This window comes from Erpetoichthys calabaricus, chromosome 14 (assembly GCF_900747795.2).
Source record: "Erpetoichthys calabaricus chromosome 14, fErpCal1.3, whole genome shotgun sequence".
Taxonomy (NCBI): Eukaryota; Metazoa; Chordata; class Cladistia; order Polypteriformes; family Polypteridae; genus Erpetoichthys; species Erpetoichthys calabaricus.
Window position 1 is genome coordinate 30,819,076 of NC_041407.2, and position 14,254 is coordinate 30,833,329.

Genomic DNA, 14,254 nt, shown 5'->3' on the forward strand with positions numbered 1-14,254 from the left:
GACACCATCTTCCAACGATTACATCAAGCGCACCTTACGCTGAACACGAAGAAGTGTACCTTCATTCAACCCCACATACACTTCCTCGGGCACATTCTTTCATCAGAGGGGGTCGCGGTAGACCCCAAGAAGACCTTAGCCATCCGAGACTACCCCACACCCACGGATTTGAAATCTTTGCAACGTTTCCTTGGGTTAGTGGGGTGGTATCACAAGATCATTCCCCGGATGGCTGATATAGCGGCTCCCTTGAACAACTTAAGAAAAAAAGATGTCCCGTGGGAGTGGACAACGGAATGCCAGGACGCGGTCGAGCAACTAAAGAGCCACCTTCAAGAGCCACCCGTTCTGGCCCAGCCAGACCCGCAGCTCACTTTCCAGGTACAAACCGATGCCAGCAACCTGGGGCTTGGCGCCGTGCTCACTCAGAAAATCCACCAGGCTGAACACGTCATTGCTTACGCCTCTCGAGCCTTGCACGGCGCCGAGCTCAATTATTCGACAGCTGAAAAAGAGAGTTTGGCTGTCGTGTGGGCTGTGGAAAAATGGAGACACTATCTGGAGGGGGTTGAATTTGAAGTGTACACCGACCATCACGCTCTGACCTGGGTATTTAATCACCCGAAGACCTCCTCCCGTCTAACCAGGTGGGTGTTACGCCTCCAGAACTTTACTTTCAAGGTGACCTATAGGAAGGGCTGTGGCAATATCGTGCCTGATGCTCTGTCCAGGGTGTCAGAGCCACCGGGGATGGTGTGTTTGGCAGAGGCAAAGAAGATGATCCTCCCTCTGCCAAGAAGCCATGAAGACCTGGCTCAAGCACAAGCCACCAGTCCATTCTGCCAGAACATCAGGGAGGGACTGGAACAGCAGCGTATCGACCGGGTACACTTCGTGGACCTCCAGGGGGTTCTGTACAGGACCACTCCATCCTCCCTTGGGGGTCTGCAACACCAACTAGTGGTCGCGGAAAAGCTCATCCCCGACTTTTTAAATTACTATCATGACAGTCCTTTAGGTGGTCACCTTGGAAGGACAAAAACTTTATTAAAGATCCTGGGGGTTGCGTGGTGGCCGTCTGTCCGGAAAGACGTTTGCCACCACGTGAAGAAGTGCATCACCTGCCAGCAGCTCAAAAACCCACCTGGTAAACCGGCAGGATTTCTACAATCGACAATCGCGGATGGACCGGGGGAGACTTTGGGAGTCGACCTGATGGGGCCATTTCCGGTTACCAGCTCGAGGAAGACTGTCCTGATGGTGGTGATTGATTATTTTTCAAAGTTGGTGGAGCTGTTTGCCTTAACGGATGCCTAAAGTAACAAGATCTGCTCCACCCTGAAGAACAAAATCTTCACCCGCTGGGGGGTGCCGAAGAACATCGTCTCAGACCGGGGTCCGCAGTTCACGAGCTCTGTATTAGATGAACTTTATACAGCCTGGGGAGTGAAGAAAAACCTGACAACAGCTTACCATCCCCAGGCTAACATGACAGAGCGAGTGAACCGGACCCTGAAGAACATGATCGCCTCCTATGTGGGTGAACGCCATCAGGATTGGGATAAATGGCTCCCTGAGCTCCAGTTTGCCCTGAACACCGCTGTGCATGAAGCCACAGGTGAGATGCCTGCTTTGGTTGCGCTGGGCAGACAGCTAAAGGGCCCGCTTGACCGACTCCTTCCCAGAGCCCCTAATCCAGAAACCACCAGTTACAATAACTTATTTAAAACGGAGGAATTACGGCAGAGAATCCAACAGAGGTTGGTGAGTTCGACATCCAGACATGCCAAGTTATATAATGTCCGGCATAAGGAAGCACACTTTCAGCCGGGTGATTTGGTCTGGATTAGAGCTCACCATCTCTCGGATGCCAGCAAAAGGTTCTCCGCCAAGCTAGCGCCTAAATGGTTAGGTCCGGCCAAAATCATTTCTCAAACAGGTCCAGTAATCTTCCAGTTTCAAAGGGGTATCGGCACTGACTCCAAGCTAGACACAATCCATGTGGCCAATCTCAAGCCGTACTTCGGCCCTCCCTTGTCCAAGGTTGGGGGGGGGGGGGGAATGTAGCGGGGCCACATAGTTAGTGTTAAATGTCAGTTCTGAGTGCGTCTCGTTTCATTGTCCCATTTACTGTTTGTGTATCAGTTAATGCCGTCCGATGATGGAAGGAGACCACAGCCACAAACCTGGAAAACACCTGTTTACAATTAATCAATCACAGCCGTCACAGGACTATTTAAGCCAGCAGGAGAAGAAGGAAAGAGAGAGGAGAGAAGGAGATTTTTTTTTTCACAATCACGACCACGAGCAAACCTGTACCTGTTGTTTTCCATATCGCGCATATCCATCCAGTTTGTTTTTCCATCTGCCGGACTTACTTCAAGGACTTCACCACGAGAAACCCCGGGGTAGGACTTAATCATCCACCACACACCGAGGATACACGGTGAGGCTGCTCCATTTTTTCCGGGGAGAATCAAACAACGCAATTTCACTAATTCAGTCAACCGCTTTCAGGACAGTTTCTTTATTACCGGACTCACGTTCTCATTCATTTTCAGTTTATCAGTCATTGTTGTTATTCGTGTTGTATGTTTATATGTTACAGGGGCAAAGGAGGGTTTTTGTTATATATATATATATACTTGGTGGTGTCTTGTTATTGCTGGGGTGGAGGGATATTTATATTTATATGTTTCTATTTTTTGCATGTCATTTCACTTAATACATATAATCCGTTTAATTTTACATCCTGTTTTTGTACTTATCTTTTCACCGTCGATTGTGGGGGAAAAGTTTCATTTGTTAGAAGTACGGCTTGATAGATTATTTCTTAGTCGATTATCCAAGCCACAGGTCTTGGAAGTTTAGCTGCCGGCTGGGTAAAGGGGTCGGCCGTTACAACAAAAGCAACCTACGGCTGCCCGGCGGCACGGGTTCAAAATGCCGGGGGTAGGTGAGCGAAGCGAGCAGGGGGCGGAGCCCCCTTGTCCATTTATAAAGCAATGGCATAATTAATTTAATGTAGCTCATTTACAATTCAGTACAGCATGGTGGTGGAGTGTTTGGTGAACTGTGGCCTAAAAAATATCCAAAGACAATCTGAACATTCTCTGTGTGTCTTCACAAGTTTTTTCCCCTTTAGGTACTTGTTCTCCTTCTAATTTTCAAAAACGTTGAGATTTTAAATTGGCCAGTAAATGTAACCGATTGAATATAAATTGTGTCCACATAGGATTTGCTCCCATTGTGCTCAGTGCTACCAGGCCACTGCCAGCTAACCTTAAATGGATGAAACGTTTATTTGATTAACAATATTTGCACACTTATCAATGGCAATGTGAGACCTGCATCCAAAGCACTCAAGCCATGTTCAGTTTTGTTTTCATTGAACATTTTATTGATTTTAAACATTTTAATATTACAGCTTATTGGCAACCAACCAGCACTGGAACTAGCCAGCACTTTCTGAAAATATTCCGTTAGTAAATCAGTACAGTAGAACCTCTGGTCACGAACGTTTCCGAACACGTACAAATCAGGTTATGATCAAAAAGTTTGCCAAAATTTTGCATCTGTTCACGACCACACGCTCTGGTGGCGAACAAAAACACTGGCGGCCAGTTTCCCTACGCGCATTCGTATGCGCCAATGATTTGCCATTCTCCGTTTCCCATTTTCTTTTGTTTGCGTATACAGGGCCTAACAAAGCAGCTGATGTTGTAAAAGGAGTTATAATGTTAACCAACCAGAGGCCTCAAGTGCTGGAAGAGGTGGAAAAAAACTGTTGCTAGTGTGGTTGAACGAGAAGCAATTTGCAGGGGATAGCTTAAGCGAGGCGGTCATATGCGAGAAAGCCAGGAAGATTCATGGCGATTTGCTGGAAAAAAAATCCTTCTTCGAGTGGCGAAGGTGAGGAATTTAAAGCCAGTAGAGGATGGTTTGAAAATTTTCGCAAGAGAGGTGGCATTTAACTTTTTTTCCCTGTGCTTAAAACTCATAAAAAAGTGTTTACAGCGAGCGATTCGCAAAGGTCTAGCGCAAACTCTTACAATGGTTTTCTCAGTGTTATTCAATGTTTTTACATTTAGTTTATTATTACACTAGGGGGCTTCGCTCGCCAACCCCTGGCGTTGGGACATGACAAAGAGTGAGATGTATGAATTAGATACAGAATAGTGTGCAGCTTTGGATGATGCGCATAGAAATAACAAATAGAGTGTTTGGCATATATTAATGTTTTATTGGAATATTTCTTTGTATATAACATTTGTAGTAAAGATGGTGTCTTGTCCTTGAATGAGTCTTCCTTGGCATGGATCATTTATAATTTTAACTCTAACGTCAGATGAACGTCGAACACGTGAGAAGGCAACATTGCGTTGGATTGTAGGTGTGTTGTTTTTATCAGGACGTAAATGTAGAACAATATCTCTGTGAAATGGAGGCTCACCATCTTTACTTTGAAAGACAATTGCCACTTCATTAAAGACGAGCAGATTGTATCATCTTGGATCTTGTTCTTTGTCCTTTATCAAGACCAAAGCAATTGTAGTTGCCGCTATACCTTCTGCATTTGCTTTTGTATTTGCCTCCTTTTCAACTTCATGTAGCATTTTTATAGACTTAGCTAATGGGTGATTGTTTATGACATGAGTGACGTTTCTCATTATAAGCTCTGTGCATTGTTTGTTTTCAGGAAGGTTCATGCGTTGATAGATTGCCTCATCTGGATCTAGGATGTAGATTTGTGCATATTTGCGTTGTTGATTTGTATCAGGGTGCACTGTTCCAATGCGATGCAATATTTGTCCACATATGCGAAAGCAGTATGGGCCATTGCCTTTTGGTGGCCTGATATTTACTCCGGTAGATGCAAAAGCAAATGAACTATTGTAGGATCTAATGCAGTTCATAAAGTTTTTACTTTCAGGCACATCGTTAGTTAGAAGCTTCTTTAGATATTCAGGATATGAATGTAAAGGAGGCAGTCTACTCTGACCTTTTTGACAACAACGTGTAAATTCATTATTTGTATTGCCAGTTGTTTCTTCTGTGAAGTTAAGTGAATGACAATGATTGCAAATGACATTCATTAATCCCAAAGAATTTTCCTCAATAGTGGATTCCTTATTGAAGGCGTTTTCAGCCATTTGGCGTAAGCGTTTAACAGGCGTGTGGCTTTGATGTCCGCGACGGGCATGTTTTGCTTTTTGCGTTTGATTGCCTTTTTGTTGCATGTCCATTATTTGTGACGCGCAATTTTTTCTTTTTTTTTTATTCGCCTCCGCTTTGCGCAAAGTCCGTTTCAGTCTACGCCGTGCATTGTTTGTATCGAGCCTTGTCCGTTTTTGTATGTCGGTCATTTGAGCTTGGTGCTTTTCGCGTCTTGCTTTTTTTTTTCTGTCAGTTCATTTGCGTGTTGTTCACGTCTCCGTTCATTTATTCTGTCTCTTCGCTCCCTTTTTTGTATGTCTGATACGCGAGCTCTTTCGGTTTGAAATCGTGCTTCTTTCGATGCAGCACTTTGACACGCGCGCTGAATGCGTCTACGTGCATTATGTCGGTCCATTTGGGCACGTTCCCGTTATCCTTTCCGAATCGTTTTGTACCCGTGACCGTGTATTCATGACTTGTTTCTTTCTCAGCATGCGAAATATGGATAAGTAATAAGGAGGATCGCACTCACTGTTAATATGTATCCTTTTCTGCAGTTGAACGGTTAATAGTGCTTTATTGAAAGGACATCCACCTATGCTGACACCCATGCCGATACCTATGCTGCCTAGTGTGAAGGTGTCGACGTTCACTTTAGAATATGTGGCTTTGGGTGTCACTTCTTATGGATGTGTGGGGGGGATTGTTGTTGCGCGAGCGTCTTCTTTCTTTTTGTGTTCCTGTGTCTTGTTTGAATCCCCCTCTTTGTGTGTGTCCCGTCCCTTGCTTGTAGGGTCTGTGGGGTGGTTTTGTGTTCTTTTTTTTTTGTCTTCCATGGGCTTGTTGAATCCCCCTCTTGGTGTGTGTCCCGTCCCGTGCCTGTAGGGTGGGGGGGGGGGGGGGGGTGTGTGGTTGTGCCTTGCTGTTGTGCGCTCGTATGTTCTTTTTTTTTGGTGTGTCTAGTTTCGTGTGCAATGTGTTTCGTGCTTTCCCCGCATTTGGCTACTTTTTTATGTGCCTTTTCCTTTTTTCGGTGCGTGCTCACTCCTTGTTTCTGTGGTCTTGTCCGCCTCTCGCGGCCCCTCATCCGCCTTTGTCGCCCTCTTTTGTCCGCCTTTCTCGGCTCCTCAGCCGACTCTCGCGGACTCTTTTTGCGCCTGCGCAGTACGTCTTTTTGCAGCTACGGCCCATGGCCGGATGTGCCTGCGTCCATCATCCGGTTTAGCATTCTCGGTTAGTAATATGGATTGTGCACTCTATGGTATAATTAACTATTGTTGTGCTTAAAAAATATATATATTTACATACAGTTCGTACAGTCTGGAACAGATTAATTGTATTTACATCACAATCTTATGAGGAAATTACGTTCGGGTCACGACCAAATTGGGTTGTGTCCAGAGTTTTGGAAAGAATTACGGTCGTGACCAGAGGTACCACTGTATATACCTAATCTCTAGCCAATTTTATGGTTGGGAGAGATGGGAAATATAAGACATGCACACTGCATTTTTAGGTTGCTGTTTCTCCCAGTAAAATAATTTAACACTAGAATCCCTGAAGCCTATGAAAAAAGTCATAATCGAGGCCAACTTAAATTCCTTCACACCTACTCATCTGCATCTTTGTCTTGCAAATGTTTTCGACTGGCACTGGCAGCCTGCTCACTCATTTCCTTACTGAGGCACCTGAAGTCAACTCAGATGTTGAAGTCTCTTTATCTGGCAGTGAGGTGTTTCAAGTTGTATAGGTTGAATCATATACAGTGGAACCTCGGTTCACGAACGTCTCGGTACACGTACAAATCGGTTTACGACCAAAAAGTTCGCCAAACTTTTGCCTCGGTTCACGACCACACACTCAGTATACAAACAAGCCAGTTTCCCTTTCGGTTTGTACATGTTCAGTCTCTCCCTGTGCATTTCCTGTGCAGCGAGCAAGAGAGAGAGCGAGAGAGCGCGGCACACACACACACACAGGCAGCACAAGACAGAGAGAGCCGCGCACACACACACACAGGAGCGTGAGAGATAGAGACAGACAGACACGAGAGAGACAGACACGCACACACACACAGGAGCGGTGGAGAGAGAGGCGCGCGCACACACATAGCAGCGCACTAGAGAGACACACACACACAGGTGCTCCAGGCTCGCAAAAGAGAGACGCACGCACACACACATTGGCGCGCGAGAGAGAGAGACAGAGAGAGACGGAGGGACGCATAAGGTAGAGAAGGCTTGTTTTTGTTTTCATTTCTGTTTACAGTGATCGGTTCGTAGCCTGCATTGTTGCAATGTTACTTTTCTTGGTGGTTTATTAAATTACAGATTTTTCAAATGTTCATTTTTTTCCCCTGGGCTTAAAACTTAAAAAAAAAGTGTTTTTAGCGAGCGGTTCCTAGCACTATAGCGCAAACTATTGCAGTGTTAGTTTTCTCTGTTGTTCAAGGTTTTCTCAGTATTATTCAATGTTTTTACATTTTTTACTATTACGCTGTGCATTCTACGGTATAGTTAACTATATTTGTGCTTAAAAACTAAAATTATATATAATATATATATACTGTATATACACACAGGGGAGGCACGGTGGCGCAGTGGTAGTGTGTGTGTGTCCTGCGGTGGGTTGGCACCCTGCCCAGGATGCGTTCTCTGCCTTGTGCCCTGTGTTGGCTGGGATTGGCTCCAGCAGACCCCCGTGACCCTGTGTTTGGATTCAGCGGGTTGGAAAATGGATGGATGGATGGATATATACACAGTTCGTACGGTCTGGAACGGATTAATTGTATTTACATACAATCATACAATCCTATGGGGCAAACTGCTTCGGTTCACGACCAACTCGGTTTACGACCAGAGTTTTGGAACGAATTATGGTCGTGAACCGAGGTTCCACTGTATTGTTATTTGGAATACATACATTTCACGCGTGGTCCGTGTCTACAACAATCTGGGTAAATGTAGGATGACAGGAAATGTTTCATCTTGCTGTAATAATGACAAAATGATGATGTGAAGTGTATAATGTATTAACACTGAAGTCAGTCAGTCAGTCATTGTCCAACCTGCTATATCCTAACACAGGGTCAGCACAGGGCACAAGGCAGGAACAAATCCCGGGCAGGGCGCCAGCCCACTGCAGACACTTGAAGTCCAAATATCAAATAAACACTTTCACAAAAGGTATAACAAAACAAGTGTGCTTTTATTCAAGAATATAACCAAAGAAAAAGAAATCTTTCAAGTTGCATGGTGCTGTCAACGAGTAAAAACCCAAATCCAAATATCAACCTACACCATACTGACATGTCTGCTCTACTGGTGAAAAGGTAAGAACTGCTGCCTCCTAATCAAGAGGTTACGGGTTTGAGCCTGGATTCTCCCCATTTTGAATAGTGAGCTACTATTATTATTACTATTATATGATAAAAACATACATTTGATTTCAGTCTATAACACCTGGTGTAAATTTTTACTTCTTGTAAAACTTAGTGTTTTTTTCTTTTTATTCATTTTTATTCTCATAGTCATGTTCACGAATCCCGACCCCCCTTCATCTGACACCGTTAGTTTTCAAAAGCTCAACATCACAGTCAGGACACTAGTAGCGGGACTCGTTATGGATTAATTTTCCAGACTGATCAGCTTTTGAACCAGCACACTGCACATTTGTGATTGACACTAGCATCACTTTAGGATTCATCTAGCATCACTTTCGATTTCACTCTCTGTTTCAATTTCACTGCCTGAAGACAGAGTTACTTTGTCATCACTGCTCATATCGCTGTCAAGAGCATGTAACACCTGGGCTGCAGAAAAATATTTCTTATGAGACGCAATTATAAGGCTAAGAGAAGACGTGTCTGCACCATTGCCTGGGTAACACTTAGGCCCGTCACTTATGCAAAACACATGTAATATTGTTTCCCAAGCGACGCTCAGCCCTAACACTGTTGGCACTTTTACAGCTTGAATAATCCTAGGGTCCAGTGTTTACACGCAACATCTATACAGTTGCCAGAGCGACACTCAGGACTAACGCTTTTAGCACTGTTTTTACAGCCTGAGTGATGCTCGGATCTAACATTAAGGAGGTTAAAGGCATATAGCCCCAACTAAGTGATAACATATAGAAAATTTAAGAAATGTACCTAGACACTTAGCTTCTTGTCTATTATGTTCCATTAAGGCTTTTTTTTTGTGTGTACTAACAGATTTCATTTCAATTTTTTTGTGTGAATGGCTTGCTTTGAATTTCACTAAAACTTTTGAATCAAAGATATTTGGAGTGTGGAGTTTTTTTTTGTACAATGAGTCATATCAACTGCTGGAATGTCTACCTAGTAGCTGCATTTTGAACAATTTAGAAACCCTCAACACGCCTGGCTATATCAATCTTACTGGAGCTATGGGTCTAGGTTGAAAAAAATTGGCTTAAACAGCAATGGGCGCCAAACAACACATGGGTTAAATGCCATTAAGCAAAATAAAGCATTATACCTTTGAAAATTAACATTGGCAATCCTAAAATATACACACAGCATATTTTGAAAATAAAGATCCAGGTCACACTTCTGATTAAACAATGTTCCAAAGAAAAAGTCTCAAAAAAATGTGGCAAACCATTTTGAGGTAAAATCTCTTTTTTCAGTGTGTTGCAGTAATAAAATGAAAAAATAAAGTAATGCATAAATAGAAAACACAATGTGTGTTATTTTATTGAAATCTCAAAATAAAACGTTAAACTGAACTGAGAGTTATTTATTAAAAATTTTAAGTTACCTTTTCTAAAGGAAAAATTACTTTCAACATATACAAGTTATATACACAGGTTCATCAAAATTACCACATTTTAATGTGTTGCACACAACTCTTTAGAAACAAAACAAAATGAAAATTTACAGTTATAGTAAAGCTAATATAATATGTAAAATAAACAACGAAAGCCATTACTTCATTCTCATATTACCAGATGCAAATCATGATGAACTTGACAACAAATTGCTTGCATGAATTAACTAGCTGAATTAACATGAATTAACCCAGCTTTGTCTGTGAAATTTCATAAGACAATTGGCCTCAGTTAGAGTGCCATCAATTAACTAAGTATCAGTTTTTCTGTAAGTTTGTTTGCAAACAGCCACTGTTATTGGCAGGCATTGTGGAGTAGTGGTTAAGTCTTTGGAAGTAGAACTTCCAACACCCTGAGGTTGTGTTTTCAAATCCTAGAACTGACATGGTGTGACCATGAGCAAGTCATCTCCCATGCCAGGGCTCCAATTGGAAAAACAAGAAATAAAATCCAGCTGTATCTCAAATGTTGTGAGTCAGCTTGGATAAAACCTTCAGTCAAATAAGTAATCCATATTACTAACCGAGAATGGTAAACCGGAAGGCATGGACGCAGGTACACGGCGATGGGACCACGAGACATAGTGCGCAGGCGCCTACAGTGCGTGTCTCATAAACGAAGGAGTCACGGCCCAAAAACGAAAGAGCTCAACTGACGTGAATAAGACATGAAGCAACAACGCGCCCATAGCTAACGACTAACAACACAGCCACACAAAAAAGAGGATTCTGCGCTGCACCCCAGAGTCAAACGGAAGAGGCTACGGAGGCCCCACAGGTCCACAAAGATAGTACGGAAGGCGCAGGCGTCACCGCCATATTGTGAGTGGCACTACTGCGGAGTGAGGTTAGGAATAATGTGCTGCTTGGTATTGTACAAACCGCTGAACGCTTTACACCAAATTCAAACACAGTACAGCTCAACTAGCGGAAATAGCAAATAAAACAAATGTGCTACTTGGGATTGTACAAACCGCTCAATGCTTTACACCAATTTCAAATACAATACAGCTCAACTAACACACGGCCCCAGAGAACGGCTACAGAACAAACAAACACAACAGGATTTGGCGCCCTGACCAAAGTCAAACCGGATAGAGTACGGATGCCGCAAACGTCCACACTACACAGCATAGTGAAACCTGACATAGTACAGAAGGCGCAGGCGTCACCGCCATATTGTGAGTGGCACTACTGCGGAGTGAAGTTAGGAAGAATGTGCTGCTTGGGATTGTACAAACCGCTGAACGCTTTACACCAAATTCAAACACAATACAGCTCAACGATACAAGCACGAGCCCACCTGGATAAGATCAATGAACGCAGGCGCCTACAATGCACATCTGAAATGCCGCAGGCAAAGCGGGCACGGCTCCAAAGCGAACAAGCTCTACTAATGTATTTCAGGATACCCAACGCCGGGGGTAGGTGAGCGAAGCCCCCTTGTAATATGATTAGGTCACTGTAGCTCATTACTCTTTAATATGAACGTACATGAAATTGAACTTTCGATAATCGTATCAGTCAAAGCATTTTTGAGATTTTGGGGCATTTAGTTTTTCTATGGGGGTTACCCCTAAATATGGATATATGAACATATTTTCAAAGTAGAACATTACTGCAATAGATGTACTATTCTGCCAAATTTCAACTTTATAAGTAAACAGGAAATCATATTTTTGTTGGAGACTGAGTGACCACATATAGAGATATATAAATGTGTATGTATGTATGTGTGTATATATATATATATATATATATATACATATACATATACACACACACACACACGTATATTTATATTTATCTATCTATAGATAGAGAATTAAATTGACATACCTAAACGCAAAACAATTGAACTATTACTACTGTCTTATCCACTCCAGTCTCTCCATGAAGCTATAAAATAAGGGCGTACACGCAAATAAATGGTGTGAATAAATACTAATGGTATATAATGTATATTAGCAACAAACACTTACATGAGGTCTCAAAACTAATCCATGTCTAGTACTAAAGTAACAGATGTGTGGGAATGTGTAGAAGCATGTGATATCATGCAGTTCATTTAAGTCTATGGGATGTATCATATTTAGTTTTTAAATTCATAATGTGGACATTCTTGAGAACATTTATGCAGCAACTGCAATGTTAGCAGGGAAAACGACCCGGTTTTAAAGATTGTGTAAAATCTGACAGAGACTTCCGAAGCAGTCCGAAGAAGATTTACTAAAAAAAAAAAAACACCATATTTTACAAGAAATGCAAATAGTGTAGGTTCTGAAACAATGAGAAGAAGGGAAAATATGTGCCAGTGCTTTACTATATTACGGCGAATCCGATTAGCCGGTGTTAAAATCTCATGAACTGATGGAAGAACACGCAAACTGCACTCGGACAGCAAACTAGGCACAAGATTCAAATCCAGTGTACTGTAAATAGGAACTACCAGAGCAAGACCGTATGCCACTTCAGTCACATAAGAACTTTCACTTTCACGCGATATCAGGTGACTTTACTCAACGTCATTATAGTTACCAGTCGAATAGTAGGCCATTGTATACAGTTTGTTCTACTCGTATACAAAGACGCTAATAATTACTAACGCTGTACGAAATCACTTAGCTCACAGTTGTCTTTCTGTAAGGACTTGGGTGAAATAAAATACTAATGTGGAACCACAAGAAGAAAAACCCTGATGTGACTATACAGCCAAGCAACCACTTTAATCGTTTCTTTACACCTGCGCAAACCATACGCCCCGAAACAGACGCCACACCTCAGACTTACCCAGAACACACTACATAAGTGAGAAGGGAACTTTCCCATATGTATTAAACATCTTTTTAGGATGTCATCTATTATTAGATTTATTGGGTCAACAACAGTTAACGATTCTCGTTAGTACATCAGAAACAGACTAATACTAATTACATATCAAACGTTCTACTCACCCAGCTTACAATCCTCGTGATGGTCTGTGGCTGAATAATAAACTGCGTAAGATCGAATGAACCTCCAGCCTTTGATGCACCATACGCTCCTGTTACCATGTTTCCCCACAAGTCAGGTTTTTACGATGTACAAGTCACGGTCACTTGCTAAAGGCACCTCTTCCAACTTGTTTCCTGAAAGTTAAAAAAAAAAATCACGTGTTAAACAGACACGTCACTTCAGTAAACAGCAAACTCTCAACTTGCAAAAGGGGACGTCATTAAAATACCCGAAAAAGTTAAGAAAGCGTTATGATTAAATCATGATTTGGTATGCAGCTAATATGTTTCCATTTCTCGTCTTTATACGCCTAGAGCTGCTAGCGTTTCGTCACTTAATTCTCCATTTGCGTTTACATTCGAACACCTTATTGCTCCCATAATAGCTACACTTTGAAAAATAGACCTGTGTCATCAATACACGTGCTAAATATACTAAATAAATATGTATAACTGAATAAATCTGCTATATCACTTAAATTGTATTCGACATAACTGGTTTATCAGCCTTATTGGTTCAAGCAGGTTAGGTTTAAGTTACCTACATGGATATAAATAGTCTCCCAATGTACGTTGTAATACTGTCTGAATAACTAATTGACACTCCCTTAGAGGCCGGTAGACTATAGAGCCTTCTACAGAAATACGATTTTGGCATCTGACAAGGAGCCGAGACAGTAACCATCATTTCCTGAGTACTTTATCGCAACTTTTCCGGGAGGTGTAAATAGGAAGAGTGATATTGGTTCGTCTGAAACGTCAGAAAGAAAAATCTGCTCACTATTCTTCGTAAGCAAATGCAAAAAAAAAAGGAAATATGACGATTCGAAGGTCAGTACGACATACCGGAGAATAATAATACGTGCACGCCCTTTTAGGACTATACGTACAATGAATTTGCCATGTTTTCCTTGGAAGAGGTATCATAAGACCGCGCACTTTACTAAATTTTAAATGTGGTATTACTTTGTTTTGATTGTCTTTTGCATTCCTGAGCATTGGTGGAATGGCTAACAGGTCTATTCTAACAATAAATCGGTAAATTAAATATTAAATAGCTCGAAGTTAAAGCTAAGTTATAGAAATGGCGGCGACATACTTTTACAATGAAACGTACTTGTCACGTTGAACTAGCCCATTATTTCTCCTAAGAGATATTTTCATGTCGAAAAGCGAGTAGGCCTACTGTACTGCTGTAGCAAATGACCAGTTTTCTCTGAAGCCTTTAGTAAAGTGCGTCATATACAGACG

The 14,254-nt window shown here is 42.2% G+C and overlaps 1 protein-coding gene across 1 annotated transcript in view; it reads right to left on the minus strand.

Moving 5' to 3' along the window:
- Positions 1-13,159, minus strand: part of LOC114664868 (synaptogyrin-2-like) — a 54,822-nt gene extending 41,663 nt beyond the window's left edge. The window contains exon 1 of the mRNA XM_028819163.2: positions 12,965-13,159. Within this exon, the coding sequence (XP_028674996.1) occupies positions 12,965-13,063 (99 nt within the window). The 5' untranslated portion in view covers positions 13,064-13,159. The remainder of the gene's footprint in view (positions 1-12,964) is intronic.
- Between the last annotated feature and the right edge of the window lie 1,095 nt (positions 13,160-14,254).